Source organism: Erinaceus europaeus, chromosome 4 (genome assembly GCF_950295315.1).
Source record: "Erinaceus europaeus chromosome 4, mEriEur2.1, whole genome shotgun sequence".
Classification (NCBI taxonomy): Eukaryota; Metazoa; Chordata; class Mammalia; order Eulipotyphla; family Erinaceidae; genus Erinaceus; species Erinaceus europaeus.
The window spans coordinates 54,736,054-54,752,354 of record NC_080165.1 but is presented as its reverse complement, the minus strand read 5'-3'; the positions used below and the strand labels follow the sequence as shown (position 1 = coordinate 54,752,354).

Sequence of the window (16,301 nt, the reverse complement as noted above, 5' to 3'; positions counted from 1 at the left end):
TGATTTCACTGGTGAAATCATTTCGCTGGTGTTCCTGGTGACCAGTTTTTTTTTTTCTTTTCTGATAGAGAAATAGGGAGAGAGTGAGAAAGAGACACCTGCAACACTACTCCACAGCTTATGAAGCTTCCTCCTTATAAGTGGGTACTGGGGACTTGAACTCACGTCCTCATGTGTGGCAATGTATGCACTCTACCAGATGCACCATTGCCTAGCACCTCATTCAAGTTGTAAGCATTATTGAGAGTTTATGATATGTCAGGTACTACAGTACATCATATCCCCATTTTCAGATGAAAGATTCAGAGAGACTAATGTTCTCTTTTGACCTGTATATATTTTGTTTGTTTGTTTTGTTTTTTGTTTTCAGGGTTATTGCTGGGGCTTGGTGCCTGCACTACGAATCCACTGCTCCTAGAGGCCATCTTTTCCATTTTGTTGCCCTTGTTGTCATTATTATTATTGTCATTGCTGCTGTTGCTGGATAGAACAGAGAGAAATTGAGAGAGGAGGGGAAGACAGAGACGGGGAGAGGAAAATAGTCACCCGCAGACCTGCTTCACCGCCTGCGAAGTGACTCCCTGCAGGGGGGGAGCCAGGGGCTCGAACCAAGATCCTTCAGCCAGTCCTTGCACTCTGCGCCATGTGGGCTTAGCCTGCTGTGCTACTGCCCAACCCCCTGACCTGTGTATGTCTTTTTGTACCACTTACATTCTTTGAGGTCCAGGTTATTTTTTTATTTTGTTGTTGTTATTATTGTTGTTATTGCTGTTGTTGGATAAGACAGAAATCGAGAGAGAAGGAGAGACTGAGGGGGGAGGCAAAGACAAACACCTGCAGACCTGCTTCACCACCCATGAAGTGACCCCCCTGCAGGTGGGGAGCCGCTTGCTCCAACCAGGGTCCTTGCGCCCATCCTTGCGCTTTGCGCCGTGTGGGCTTAACCTACTGTGCTACCGCCCAACCCCTGGTCCAGGTTATTTTATACATCCAGAACCACCACCCCATTGGTATACAAAACCATGTGCTCGAGTAAACACACTACAGAATAGGAAATGGACTGTTCCTATGGGCAAATCATTACTGTCCTTCTTGCAAAAAGATTTCACTTCTCCCCAAACCCAGGGAAAAAAATTACCCCAAACTGACTTGATCTGAAGGAAGAGGATAATTTATTTAATTTAGATACTGGCTCACAATAATATCTTCTTTTTCCATGTTAAAGTTATTAGAATCCCCTTCAATCTCACCACATCTCTCCCTGACAAGTCAGGGCAGTTCAGAGATAGTTTTCTTGGCGGGGGGGCCCACTGGCTTCTCCTGTTCTTTAGCTTTCTCCTCATACATCAGGATCCTGGTTGAGATGGGAAGAGACATAGGGGTCAGGGGATAGTTCTTTTAAGATAATTAATCTTAGGCTGCTCTGAAAGTCCAGAAGGTGGGGACTATGAGGGTAGAAAAAGAGAAGACCTGGGGTGGGAGTACCAGGGACTATGGGAACAAGAACCATGACTGGGAATAGCACTTTGAGACAGGCCTGGCACTAGCACACACATAGAGCACATGTTACCATGTACAAGGACCCAGGTTCAAGTCCCTGTTTTCTATCTGCAGGGGGTAAGTTTCACAAGTAGTGAAGCAGGGCTGCAAGTGTCTGTTTCTTTCTCTCTAAACCCAACCCACCTAACTTCCCTTAAGTTCTTTCTATTTATATAAAAAAAGGGGGGGAAGCCACCAGTAGTGATAGATTAATCATGTAGGCATTGTGCCCCAGCAATAACACTAGTGGCAATTTAAAAAAAAATAGAAGAGTAAGAGTCCCCACCACCACCACCCCACACATATTTTTTTTTAAAGATTTTATTTATTTATGAGAAAGATAGGAGGAGAGAGAAAGAACCAGACATCACTCAGGCACATGTGCTGCCGGGGATCGAACTTGCGACCTCATGCTTGAGAGTCCAAAGCTTCACCACTACGCCACCTCCCAGACCACACACACTTTTTTTTTTTCCAGAGCACTGCTTAGCTCGGGCATACCTCTTTGCATAAACATTGTGCTATCTCCTCTGCACAATGAGGAGATATGAGGAGAATCTCCTGAGCCTCTCAAAGAATGAAAGAAATAAAAAGTGAGGAGAACAGGTCAGGAGAACAGACTCACATTTTTAGGATGGCTGATCTCTTTCCCAGCATCATGTTAAGAAAGTCCGAGTAGCTGAAAGTCTCTCCAGAGCCACTGGAAACTTCCTTGATTAATTTCTTTAGTTCCAGATGGGTTTTGGGAACCCCAAGTTTCTCCAGCATTCTTTTCAGGGACATGATATCTGAAGGCAGAGGAGGGGGGTGGTCACAAGAGGAGTGTCTCCTTCTTTTTGTCTCTCTTCCCCATTTCCGTATTTCCACCTTGACTTTTATTCTGCTAGTTGAGTCCTTTCCCACCTCACTGGGAATGGAGCCCTGTAAGACAGATGTCCCTTTTCCTAGCTCTGCACCCTGCCTACCCCACCCCACCCCCCAAATCAGTTTTCTCACCGATATCTCCATTTCCATCTAGGTCAAATTCCATGTATTTTTCTGCATGAGGGGAGAAAGAGAGAGTAAGAGCTGGCTGAGGGTCACAGACCAGCTGGGCAGTACAGGGCAAGAGATTGAGAAAGGGATTGCTGACCAGTGCTATGGGGAGAAGGCGGAGGTAGGGTAGGCAGAGGAAGTGAAGGCTGGGAGAGTTAGGGGCCCCTGGTAAGGTATAGGGAACTAGAGGGGATGTTAGGCGGGACAGCCAGGAAAAGAGACAGCAGCAAGGGGGGTTGAGGTGGAGGCAGAAGAGACAGCTTTTCTTCCTACCACAAAGTAAGACTTTCTGTCTTTCCTGTCCTGGATCTATTGTTAGGAAGCCCTATCCCCTCCAGTCCCCACACCCCTGGACCCTATAGATTTCCCCTCACTCTTGAAGGCTTCCAGTTTACAGGGCAGATCCTCATCACTGCTGTATTTGGGATCATCCAGGAATCGCTGTGGGAGAAATCAAGAGCCAAGGTAAACCCCTCCTGTCCAACGCCCCTTCCTCCCAAGACCTGCCCCCACAGCTCTTTTACCTTGTTGATTTCGTCTAGTCTCTCCTCCTGCTGGGCCTTCAGCTGCCCAAAAGCTTTTCCTCCTGAGGGAACCAAATGAATGTATCCTTACCTCTACCTCACCCTTGCCCCTTTTCTCTGCATCCCATGCCCAGCCCAGGGCTACCTAGTGCTGCCTTTCTAGGCCACCTAACTCCTGCTCAATCCTCAGCCCGGGTATGCCCATCTTTCTGCTTCTGCCTGTTCCACGTTCCCTACCCTGTAAATCCCTGGTTTGGCTCATAGCCCAGCAGGTGCTGATGGAGACAGGTCACGTTGAAGCCTCTATCTGATTGCTTTCCACTTCCACCAGCCCTTTAGAAGGCCTCCCTCCCAAACTTCCCCTTTCCTCTTATTCTCTCCTCCCCTTCGTCCCAAGGCCCTACTTCCCCATCAGCTTCTGCTGACATTAGCACCCCAGTAAGAAAGGGGTGGGGGGGGAGAGTGGAAATGAGAAAATAGCATTCTCCCAAATTCCTATTAAGGAGAGCTCAACATGTGCATGAAAGAAATATTTTCAAGGTAGGGATAGATAGCATAATGGTTATGCAAAGATACTCTTATACCTGAGGCTCCAGGGTGCCAGGTTCAGAGCTGATCAGTACTCTGGTAAAAAGAAAAATATTTTTAGAAGTCATTGGAGGTGTCAGGAAAGGGCATTTGGGTTTTGTTTGTTTGTTTGTTTTGGTTTTGGTTTTCTGAAGCACTTTTCAGATCTGGCTGATGCTGGGGATTGAAAATGAGACCTTGAAGCCTCAAGCACAGATTCTTTGATAAACCATTATTCTGTCACCCTTGGACCAATGGTCTTTGACCAGGTCTGGAGGTTTGGGTAATGCTCAGGTACTATATTTTGTCATGCTTGTGAACCTGAGCCTGCAGATTTGGGGTAGGGAGCCAAGGGAGAGTTGAGAGGATTCTTCTGAACTGTGGATGGAGAAGAATCTAAAGCCTGCTCTCAGCTCTGGGAAAGCAACAGGATAGGTAGGCTCAGGGCCTGGAAGAGGAGAGAATCTTCACCCCCAGACCTCTACCTTTTGATAGGCACTTGGAAATAAGGAACTGTTCAATGAGGAGGTTTTAAGTTTGTTTGCTTTGTATGTGGAGTTTAACTCCCTTTGGTAAAATCTGCAGAGCTCAGGAACTTGAGAATTTGAACAGATTCTTTGGAGCAAGTGGTACTAAGAATGACAGAGGCTGATATTAGGGGTGTGTGTGTGTGTGTGTGTGTGTGTGTATGTGTACACGCGTGTGTGTTGGTGCTTGCGTGCTGGTGGGGGTGCTGGTCACTGAGTTCAGTAGAGTAGATGAGTAGCCTAGGAGAGAGGCCTTTATTAGGCACAGCCATTGCCCCCCTTTGCTGCTAGGAGCCAGTGGGTCCTCACTCTGAGACAGGCTTGCCAGACTCCCTACCCAGAGTTCTGTCTACTCTCCCCAGATAGATGGAGCCACCTCTCTTCTTCCTGATCTCCCTTCTCTTGTGTTTTGCAGCTGAGAGTTTCAACTTCTCATTGTCCTTCCTCTAACCCAGGCAGGTGGGGGAAAAATACTGGAAGAGTAGGGGAACACTGGCTTCTTGACTTCCGTTTATTGCAGCTGCCTCTCCCCAAGCAGTGAAAGCTGCAAACCTGCACTTGCAATGCTCTCATTGCCTGGTGTGTGTGGATAGTGGTGGTGGTGCTCATTTCTTTATTTGTACATCCATTCATCCACATTGTACTGCATGTTTCTAGCCGAGTAAGCCAAACAAATGTGGAACCTTGTCCTCATGGCAGTGTAATTGTAAAAAAAAAAAAAAAACCAAACAGATAGTAAAAGTGAGTATAGGGAGTCAGAAAAGAGAGTTAGAAAGAGAGATGCCAGAGTACTACTCCAGCACATGCGATCCCAGGGACCGAACTCCCAGCCATACACAGGAACAGGAACCTTAAGCATATAAGTCTCGCATGAGCTATTTCCCTGTCCACAGGATGGCAGCTTTTTTTTTTTTTAATATTTATTTATTTTCCCCTTTGTTGCCCTTGTTGTTTTTCATTGTTGTTGTTATTGATGTCGTCGTCGTTAGATAGGACAGAGAGAAATGGAGAGAGGAGGGGAAGACAGAGACGGAGAGAAAGACAGACACCTGCAGACCTGCTTCACCGCCTGTGAAGTGACTCCCCTGCAGGTGGGGAGCCGGGGCCTCGAACCGGGATCCTTAAGCCAGTCCTTGTGCTTTGTGCCACATGCGCTTAACCCGCTGTGCTACTGCCTGACTTCCAGGATGGCAGCTTTTATTCAGAATGATATTATTTCCATAAAGGATGGCTTAGCAGAATACCATAGTAACAGAGTTTAGCTACTCATAAAGACTTGCTGGAATAAAATGACAGCTGCTCAGGGGCCGAGTGATGGTGAGACATCTAGAGGAAAGTATACATTATTATGCACAAGGACCTGGGTTCAAGCCCTCATCTCCACTTGCACTTGTGTGTGGGAGGGCTTCATAGGTGGTGGAGCAGTGCTGCAGGTATCTCTCTTTTTCCTCCCTCTCAGTTTATCTCTATCTCTATAAATTTTTTTAAAGGAAAAATAATGGCTTCTGGGAGTAGTGGATTCATTGTGCAGGCAGGTAGCCCTAGCAATAACCCTGGTGGCAAAAATAAATAAAAAAAATAAATAAAATGACAGCTGCTCTCACCATGGGACAAAAGTGAAGATGAATGAGTATTTAGAAGGCCAAACAGGTGGAAAAAGAAACTTATCCTCAAGACAGATGTGGGAAAGGCCTGTGGGAACAGAAATGTAAAAAGACATCTACCCAAGCTCAGGCCCCAGGCCCCCTGACCACAGAGAATGCTAGCCCATAGTAGTTAGGGCTGGAGGGAAGTAAGAGCTCTAGGCAGAGAGCTGCTAAGGTGCATCAGAGGAACCCAGGAAGGAACCCACTAGAAAATTTGGAAATAGGGGAAGTAGATCATTCTGAGGGGCTGTAAGTCTCGATCTGAACAGTGGTATGCAGAATTTCCTTAAAACTGTGGTTCTCAGTAAGTACTCCTTCCACCAGCACAAAATGAAAACATGCCAGAAATGTACATGGTTGGTTCCCTGTTCAGGCCTACTGAATCAGAAACAAAAGCTTAGAGTAGGGAGCAGCAGTCACTTTTATTGTTGCTGTTGTTATTAACCAGAGCACTATACCGCTCTGGCTTATGGTGGTATGGGGGATTGTACCTGAGACTTTAGAGCCTCAGGCATTAAAGTCTTTTTGTATAACCACAGTGCTATCCTCTCCACCCAACAATCACTTTTTTAAAATATCTTTTTTATTATCTTTATTTATTTATTGGATAGAGATAGCCAAAAATTGAGAGTGGAGGGGTGATAGGAAGAGAGACACTGGCAGCTGTGCTTCACTACTTGCAAAGTGTTCCCCCTGCAGTTGGGGACTGGGGCTCAAACCTGGGTCCTTGTGCATTGTAATGTGTATTTAGCCAGGTGTGCCACTACCCAGTCCCATTTTTTAAAAATCTTTATTTATTTATTGGATAGAGACAGCCAGAAATCAAGAGAGAAGGGGGTGATAGGGAGAGAGACACCTGCAAAGCATTCTCCCTGCAGTTGGGGACTGGGGACTGGGGACTTGAACTCGGGTCTGCCTTGTGCATTGTAATGTGCGCTTAACCAAGTGTGCCACCACCCTGCTCCCAACAATCACTTTTTAACAAGTGTCTCAGTTCAGATACACTAAAGTTTTTTTTAAAAATTTATTTGTCATTTTATTTATTATTGGATAAAGAGAGAGAAATTGAGAGGGTGGGGGTAGGCAAGGAGGGAGAGAGAAGAAGATACCTGCAGCACTGCTTCACCACTTGTGAAGCTTTCCCCTTGCAGCTGGGACCAGAGACTTGAACCTGTGTTCTTACACACTATAATGTGAGCACTTAACCAGGTTTGCCACCACCTGGCCCCAGTACACTTAAGTTTGAGGGCCACTACCTTAAAGAAATAGAGTGATTCCTAAGCAGTCTGAATCCAGACTAAAGGTGTCAACATAGCCTAAGCAAGTGTCAGTGGGTGGTGGGGCTGTTTAACATGGGGGGAGTCACCAAGTTCAGAGTGGTTAGTCTCCAGCCAAGCAGTTAGTGAGAGAATGCGAAACTGGCTCAAGAAGTGACCTGATAGATCCTCATGAGATTAGAGTCCCATATGGAGCTGGCACTGTGTTGCTAAGGGCTCTTGTTATGACTCCATCCTCTCCAGGGCAACTGCTGGTTAAAATTAGGCCCCATGGAATGTGCCTATGGGAAAAGAATACACTGGCCAGAAAACGAGTTAGTGTTTCTCTGTCTTTCAGTATTTTCCCTCTCCCTCTTCTACTTTTATCTAGGAGGCTAACCTATATAAATTATGTCAAAGGCGCCTGTGACTTCTAGCAATTTTTTTGGTTCATGGAGGTCTGACAAGAAAGCTGGAGGGAGGACACTATATTGAGAATATTCATTCCTCTGATTACCTTCCCACAAGGTCACCTTAGGCTGGTTGGAAATGCCACCTACATGAAGGCAGTGCTCTTCTCCAGGCCACCTGCTTTACAAGACTAGCCTCCTCCAACTTTTAGTAGCTCAGGAAATAGATACCAAGTGGTATCAAAGGACTTGGGAGGGAAAAATGTACCTTATCTCTTCATTGTGTTGTTTTGTCAAAGACTACTTCACAGTTAAAAACCCTTATTTGTGGTCCGGGAGGTGGCGCAGTGGATAAAGCATCAAACTCTCAAGCATGAGGTCCCGAGTTCAATCCCTGGCAGCACATGTACCAGAGTAATGTCTGGTTCTTTCTCTCTCCTCCTATTATTCCTCATGAATAAATAAAATCTTAAAAAAAAAAAAAACCCTTATTCATGTGGCTGAGATCTCAGGTTCATTTCCCAGCACCACATATGCCAGAATGCTGCTCTGATCTCTATCTCATGAAATAAATCAAACAAACCTTTAAAATAAATAAACAGTAGAATAAAATAGAAACTCTTACTTATGTTCCCTGGGAGGTGATGCAGTAAATAAAGTATTGGATTCTTAAGTCTGAGGTCATGAATTTAATGCCTAGCATCAAATGCACCAGAGTGATGCTCTAGTTCTTTCTCCTCTCTTTCTCATAAAAAAAAAAATCTTAAAAAAGAAACTCTTGGGAGTCGGGCAGTAGTGCAGTGGGTTAAGTACATATGGCGCAAAGCACAAGGACTGGTGTAAGGATCCCAGTTTGAGTCCCTGGCTCCCCACCTGCAGGGGAGTCTCTTCATAGGCGGTGAAGCAGGTCTGCAGGTATCTGTCTTTCTCATCCCCTCTCTGTCTTCCCCTCCTCTCTCTATTTCTCTCCTATCTAACGAGGACGACGACATCAATAACAACAACTACAACAACAATAAAAAAAACCAAGGGTAACAAAAGGGAAAATAAATAGATATAAAAAGTCTCTAAAAAAAGGAAACTCAACAACACCATCTGCATTGATAATGTCTTTATTAAACTCTAGTTTCAACTTGTCTATGGTTTAAGTTTCTTATCTTGATTTGAGGAGGTATCTCACATGCCTTGCATGTGTGAGGCCCTGGGTTCAATTCCTGGAATGACATAATAAAAAAATAAAACTAAAGGTCACTTTTATTTCATGTGGCAGAAAGAAGTGGTGCATGCCTCACTGCAGCATTTTATACCTACTGGAAATCAGGATTCAATATAATTGGCTTAATATATATATATATTATGTAGTATATTACATATAGGGTTTTTTATTTTTATTTTTTATTTTTTTACCAGAGCACTGTTTAGCTCTGGTTTATGGTGGTGCAGGGGGATTGAACCTGGGACTTTGGAGCTTCAGGCATGAGAGTCTCTTTGCATAACACTTATGCTGTCTACCCTCTGCTCCATATATTATAGTTTAATGCTGTGACACAAATTAGTAAGAATTCTTACTGGAAATTCTCCTTCCCCTTATCCCTTTGGGCCAGAGTGGCAATATCCCTTGTGGTTCCCCTGCACTTGCTCGTGGCATTCTAAATAAACTAAATAAACTAGCTCCTCAAATTATTCTAGTTTCCTGGTAGGATTCTGACAGATAGCAGTGTGCTTGGCGAGTATACAGGTAGTATGAGAGACTGGGAACAAATGGATCAGTTTCTTACTGTTCATGATCAAAAGAGCACCCTGATATATGCATCATTACTGGGATTTGGTTAGCCAGAGGCTCTCCCTGAAGCAAGGCAGGAAAATATGTCAAGATTTAGAACCTATAAGATACCATCCTGTAGAATCATAACCAATTCACCTAATGTTGCCATTGCCAAAAGCAATGGGTTTCTAAAAACCCTTGCTGTAGGGTTTGGAGGGGAATGTGGCAGTAGTTTATTTTTAAACCTCTCCTCTTGTTTCCTGGAAACCAAATAGAGCAATAAAGAGACTGGAGAAACACACACACACACACACACACACACACACACACACACACACACCACATTGTCAGAGAAACTAGAAGACTCAGAACACTTCATCTACAACTTCTTTGTATTGCCATCAGGTTCCAATCTGAGCAGGCAGTTTCCAGTAGTGCCTCAGAGATGAGCAGGAAAAGAAGCATTTCCTGGTGATTATGTGCTATTCCTTCCCTTGAAGAAGTCCTCTTGGGGACAGAGCTGAGGACAAATTGAGTATAGGCTTCCCTCACTATCTGAAAGCAGAGCATTTCTATGAAATTTCCATTAGCTGAGATGGCTTAAAGAAGCAGTTACCACTAATTTATGTGGAAACCATTTGAATTTATCATTTTTCATGTGTATTTTATTTTTATTTATTTTTCATTGCTTCCAGAGTTATCACTGGGGCACGGTGCTGGCACAATGAATCTACTACTCTGAGCAGCCATTTTCTTCTTTCTTCCTTCCTTCCTTCCTTTCCCTCTCTCTCTCTCTCTCTCTCTCTCTCTTCTGCTAAAACAGAAATTGAAAGGGGAGGGAGACAAAGACACCTGTAACACTGCTTCACCACTTGTAAAACTTCTCCCCTGCAGGTGGGGACCAGAGGCTTGAACCTTGGTCCTTGTGCATGGTAATGTGTGTACTTAAGCGTCTGGGCCCCTTTTCATGTTATTTATTTATTTATTTTTATTTAAGAAAGGAGACATTAACAAAACCATAGAATAAGAGGGGTATAGTTCCGCACAATTCCCATAACCCGATCTCCACATCCCACCCCCTCCCCTGATAGCCTTCCCATTCTCTATCTCTCTGGGAGTATGGATCCAGGGTCGTTGTGGGTTTCATGTTATTTTTTTAAGGTTCCCAAAGTAACCAAATCATACCAACTATGACACATAACCCAAATTAACATTGACATGGTTGGGAGACTGAGTCTCTTAGAGCACCAACTTGCACGCCTGAGGCCCATAGGCTGATGGTTTAATCCCCAGAACCATCATATGCCAGAGTGGAGCACTTCTCTGGTCTGTCTCCCTTTTCTTTCATTCTCTCACACAATAAATAAATCTTTAAGAAAGAGCAGTAACATATGGTAAAAGCAGGAACTGTGTGATGTACAGCCTGTGTTACAGGTAGTAATAGTATACCTGTATACCAGGTAGCTCTTTGAGGGGGAACTTAGCTGAGTTGCTCTGCTGCTTTGGGTGACACTGCCTCTGGAGTGGCTGCTGCAAAACCAATGACTAATGCTATTTTAATTTCTTATTGTAAAGTTAAAATCCTCTTTGGATTTTTTTTCTTCCTTTTTTCTTTCTTTCTCTCAATTAATTTTTTTAATTTCCTCCAGGGTTATTGCTGGTGCTCGGTGCCTGCACTATGAGTCCACTGATCCTGGAGGCCATTTTTTCCCCATTTTTGTTGCCCTGCTTATTTATTGTTGTTGTTGTTGTTATTGCTGTCATTATTGGATAGAACAGAGAGAAATCGAGAGGAGGGGAAGACAGAGGGGGAGAAAAAGACACCTGCAGACCTGCTTCACTGCTTGGAAAGTGACCCCCCACCCCCTGCAGGTGGGGCACTAGCTTGGGGCTCGAACTGGGATCCTTACTCTGGTCCTCGTGCTTAGTGCCATGTGCACTTAATCCACTGCACTACCACCTGGCCCTCCCTTTTTTCTTTCTTCCCCCCTTTCTTAATTTCTTTCTTTATTTTTAAATTTTGTTTATTGTGGGATTAATGTTTTATAGTTGACAGTAAATACAATGGTTTGTATATGCATAACATTTCTCAGTTTTCCACATAACTATACAACACTCACTAGGCCCTCTGTCATCCTTTTTGGACCTGTACTCTCCCCAATTTCTTAATTTTAGTTCATGAAATAGAGGGGACTGGGAAGAGAGAGGCCAGAGAAGTATTATGACAGGGAACGGGTGGTGGCACGTTAGAATATGCAAGGACCAGGGTTCGAGCCCCCAACCCCCACCTGCAGAGGGGAAGCTTCATGAGTGGTAAAGTAGGGCTGCAGGTGTCTCTCTTTTTCCCTCTCCATCTTCCCCACTCCACTCAATTTCTGGCTGTCTCTACCCAATAAATATCGATAATAAAATAATTTTTAAAAAAGGAGAAGTATTCTGACTAATGCAGTATTAGGGATCAAATGTGGCACTTCCTGGGCCACAAAGTGAGCATGTGCCCAAAGGGACCCAGAGGTAGCAAATCTCAGAAAGTACCAGCATAATTTTCCTCTTAACTGCATTGCATTAGGTATACATTAAAAATGGCAGCCTGGGGAGTCCGCGGTTAGCGCAGCGGGTTAAGCGCACATGGCGCAAAGCGCAAGGACCGGCATAAGGATCCCGGTTCAAGCCCCGGACTCCCCACCTGCAGGGGCGTCACTTCACAGGCGGTGAAGCAGGTCTGTAGGTGTCCATCTTTCCCTCTCTCTGTCTTTCCCTCCTCTCTCCATTTCTCTCTGTCTTATCCAACAACGATGACATCAATAACAACAATAATAACAACTACAATAATAAAACAAGGGCAACAAAAGGGAATAAATAAATATTTAAAAAAATGGCAGCCTGATGGCAGGATCCCAGTTTGAGCCCCCCCTGCAGGGAAGTCGCTTCACAGGCGGTGAAGCAGGTCTGCAGGTGTCTATCTTTCTCTCCCCCTCTCTGTCTTCCCCTCCTCTCTCCATTTCTCTCTGTCCTATCTAACAACGACATCGATAACAACAACAAAACAACAAGGGTAACAAAAGGGAATAAATAAATAAATTTTTTTAAATGGCAGCCTGAGGGGCCAGATGATTCCATATACAGTGTGAAGTACAAGACTGGCTCAAGGACCCTGGTTCAACCCTTGGCTCCCCACCTGCAGGGGGGTGGCTTCACAAGCGGTGAAGCAGGTCTGTAGGTGTCTATCTTTCTCTCCCTATCTTCCCTCTTCTCTCTCAATTTCTCTCCGTCCTACCCAACAACAGCAGCAGAAACAACAATAAAAGCAACAACAATGGAAAAAAAGATGGCCGCTATGGTCCTGGAGGTGGCGCAGTGATAAAGCTTTGGACTCTCAAGCATGAGATCCTGAGTTCCATCCCCGGCAGCACATGTGCCAGAGTGGTGTCTGGTTCTTTCTCTCTCCTCCTATCTTTTTCATAAATAAATAAAATCCTTTAAAAAAAAAAAAAGAAAGATATGCAGCTATCAAGAACAATGAACCCACCTTCTCTGACCCATCTTGGACAGAGCTAGAAGGAATTATGTTAAGTGAACTAAGTCAAAAAGATAAAGATGAGTATGGGATGATCCCACTCATCAACAGAAGTTGAGTAAGAAGATCTGAAAGGGAAACTAAAAGCAGGACCTGATCAAATTGTAAGTAGGGTACCAAAGTAAAAACCCTGTGGTGAGGGGCAGCTTCCTGGGCCAGTGGGGGGTGGGAGTGGGTGGGAGGGATGGGTCACAGTCTTTTGGTGGTGGGAATGGTGTTTCTGTACACTCCTAGCAAAATGTAGACATATAAATCAGTAGTTAATTAATATGAGGGGGGGAAAGTCAATTGTACGTCTCAAAGTTTCTCAAAACACTAACTGAATCTTTTTAATATATAGGCTGTGTATTTGATATGCAGACTCTCTCAAAAGCCTAGACCAAGTAGATTAGAAGCATCCAATAGCACAGCTATATACAAGATACTGGATACTGTACAGGAAACCATAACAAAAGGAATTTTCAAAGTTAACCCAATTACCAAATAATGTGATAACATTAACTATCGATTGTCTTTTTGAACCCTAAGACAGCAGGAACCTCACATCTCCACTATAGAGCCCCTACTTCCCCCAGTCCTGGAACCCTTGGATAGGGCCCACTTTCCTGTATGTGTCTCCCAATCCATACCAAATAATATTGCATCCACCGATCACAACCTAACCAACGCAATGATTGCCACCTCAACATGCTTCACCTCAGACTGTGTCCAGAGACTTCACGTGTGGAATGACAACCCTTCAGCTTCATTACTCTGGTGAGACCTTTCCTTTCATAGTACACTCTAATTTCATCTCAGGTGGTTCACCTTCTAACAAAGTCCCATAACCTAGATATACACCAGTTTCTGTGAGAGAGAGCTTATGTTCACACGTATCCATAAACTACTGCAAAATATATACCTGAAAGCAGAAGTACACTAGAATTTGTAGTGAGTACCCCCCTAACACTTCCTCTCCACTATTCCAAGCTTGGGATCCATGATTGCTCGACAAATTGTTTGGCTTCGTATGTTAACTCTCTTTTCAATCACCAGGTTCCAGATGCCACCAGGATGCTGGCCAGGCTTCCCTGGATTGAAGACCCCACCAATGTGTCCTGGAGCTCAGCTTCCCCAGAGACCCACCCTACTAGGGAAAGAGAGAGACAGACTGGGGGTATGGACCGACCAGTCAACGCCCATGTTCAGCGGGGAAGCAATTACAGAAGCCAGACCTTCTACCTTCTGCAACCCTCAATGACCCTGGGTCCATGCTCCCAGAGGGCTAGAGAATGGGAAAGCTATCAGGGGAGGGGGTGGGTTAAGGAGATTGGGTGGTGGGAATTGTGTGGAGTTGTACCCCTCCTACCTTATGGTTTTGTTCGTTAATCCTTTCTTAAATAAAAAATTTAAAAAAAAAAAAAAGAAAGAAAGAAAGAAAAAAGAAAAAAAGTTGGTCACCAGGAGCAGTGGACTCATAGTGCAGGCACCTAGCCCCAGCAATAACCCTGGAGGCAAAAAAAAAAAAAAAAGGTCAGGGGAGCCTGTGAGAAAAAAAAGTCTCAGGCTGGAGGAAGATGCTTGCTTAACGATTGGGAGATGTTTTCTGAGAAAAGGAGGTAGTGGTCACAGAGAGGTACGAAATTTAAGGAAAGCATATTGTGATAGCAAGAGAAGGAGCCCTTGAACTCAAAGTTTGGAAAACCGGTCTTGGGCTTTCTTATCACCCTCTCCCCCAGTGTCCTCCTGCAGTAGTTCAGAAATCTACTTATTGGTTTATTTTAATATTTTTACAACTTTATTTATTTGTGTATATATATATATATAGACAGAGAGAGAGAAATTGAGAGAGGGGGGAAATGAGATAGGGAGAGAGAGAGAGAGAGGGAGAAGGGGACACCTGTATCACGGCTTCACCGCTTGGGGAAGCTTCCCCCTTGCAGGTGGGAACCAGGGACTTGAACATGGGTCCTTACACACTGTAATGAGTGTGTTCAACTGGATAGTCCACCACCTGGCCTTTAAATCTATTTAAATGTCTCACTTAAATAGGATTAACAAAAAGAGGCAGCCTGGGATATAGCATAACTAGTAAAATGTCGGATGTGTGTGCCTGAGGTGCCCAATCAGTTTGATCCTAGGTTTTCCTAAAGCACTACAGTGGTCTTCTGACTTCTCTCTCTTTTTCTAAAAATATGCATTGAGGAAATGTTCTACAGTTATTGTCTCAGTGGTGAAGTTTCACATCTCAACAAAATCTGTTCCAGCATACTTCATGTATCACTGAAGTACCATCTCTTGGAACTATATGGAGCTGGATTTTATCTCCTTTTGACACCTCCCCCACCCTACATTAATCTCTACAAATCTGCTGAGATAGACAGAGTTTATTAATGTTTCACCCTATCTTTTCCCTTGCTGTATTTTTTTATATTCCAGATGGGAGTGAGATCATCTAGTATTTGCTTTTCCCACTCTGTTATATTTCATTTAGCATAAGCCCTCTCCAGTTCCATCCATGGTGTAGTGGAAGAAAAGATCTCATCTTACAGCTGAGAAGCATCCCATTGTGTATGTATACTATATACAGAGGGCCAGCAGACACATGAAAATGCTTATTAGCATTTACTATAAGGGAAATGCAAATCAAAACTACAGTGAGATACCAACTAACCTATGGGAGCAGACTATGTTCGTTTCATGCTGGCTTCCATCCTGGAGATAGCACGATACATGGGATTCCTCTTCATGCTTCAGTACTCGGCACACCAAATATTGCACTACTTGAAATTGTGCAAAGATAAAGCTGTCACCAAAATTAATAGGTTCCTTGGAGAAAAGCTACTGTCTGGAGTTTGAATCATACCATCAGAGAGCCTAAGAAACTACTAGATGTTAGATGACCAACCTGATGAATGTAGAGATTCTTGTGAAATTCATGAACAGAAGATAACCCTGACTCATGTGTGTTTTTTTTAATGTTTTAATATTTATTTTCCCTTTTGTTGCCCTTGTTGTTTTTTGTTGTTTTGGTTACTGTTGTTGTTATTGATGTCGTTGTTGTTAGATAGGACAGAGAGAAATGGAGAGAGGAGGGAAAGACAGAGAGGGGGAGAGAAAGATAATCACCTGCAGACCTGCTTCACCACCTGTGAAACGACTCCCCTGAAGGTGGAGAGCTAGGGCTCTAACTGGGATCCTCCTGCCGGTCCTTTGGCTTTGCGTGTTTTTTTTTTTTTTTACATTTATTTATTTGAGTTGGAGGTCTCACACATACATGATTTCTCTGCTCTAGGCTGCTTTTTTTTTTTTTTTTTTTTGGCCAGAGTTGTCACTGGGAGTTGGTGCCTGCATGACAAATCCACCTGTTCCAGCAGCTATTGTCTTTTTTTTTTTTTTTATTTCATAGGACAGAAATTGAAAGGGGAGAGGGAGATACACATGCAGGGAGAAGCTTTGCAAGTGGTGAAGCAGGG

General features: G+C 44.0%; 2 protein-coding genes across 6 annotated transcripts in view; one reads left to right on the top strand and one right to left on the bottom strand.

Moving 5' to 3' along the window:
• The window catches only part of NCR3 (natural cytotoxicity triggering receptor 3), a 47,572-nt gene that overhangs the window by 3,700 nt on the left and 27,571 nt on the right, over positions 1-16,301 (top strand). The window contains exon 1 of one of the 5 annotated variants that reach the window (XM_060189453.1): positions 2,337-3,039. The exons of 3 other annotated variants lie outside the window; for them this stretch is intronic. The gene's annotated coding sequence lies outside the window, so the exon portion shown is untranslated. Of the gene's footprint in view, positions 1-2,336; positions 3,040-16,301 lie in introns of those variants that run through there. One more of the 5 variants, XM_060189449.1, reaches the window with a different exon arrangement.
• AIF1 (allograft inflammatory factor 1) lies at positions 1,154-3,442 on the bottom strand. The gene is made up of 6 exons (XM_007537143.3): positions 3,336-3,442; positions 3,099-3,160; positions 2,949-3,015; positions 2,536-2,577; positions 2,165-2,327; positions 1,154-1,354 (listed from the first exon to the last, which is right to left on the bottom strand). Exons 1-6 carry the CDS (start codon positions 3,358-3,360, stop codon positions 1,270-1,272), a joined length of 444 nt encoding a protein of 147 aa, XP_007537205.1. The 5' UTR covers positions 3,361-3,442; the 3' UTR covers positions 1,154-1,269.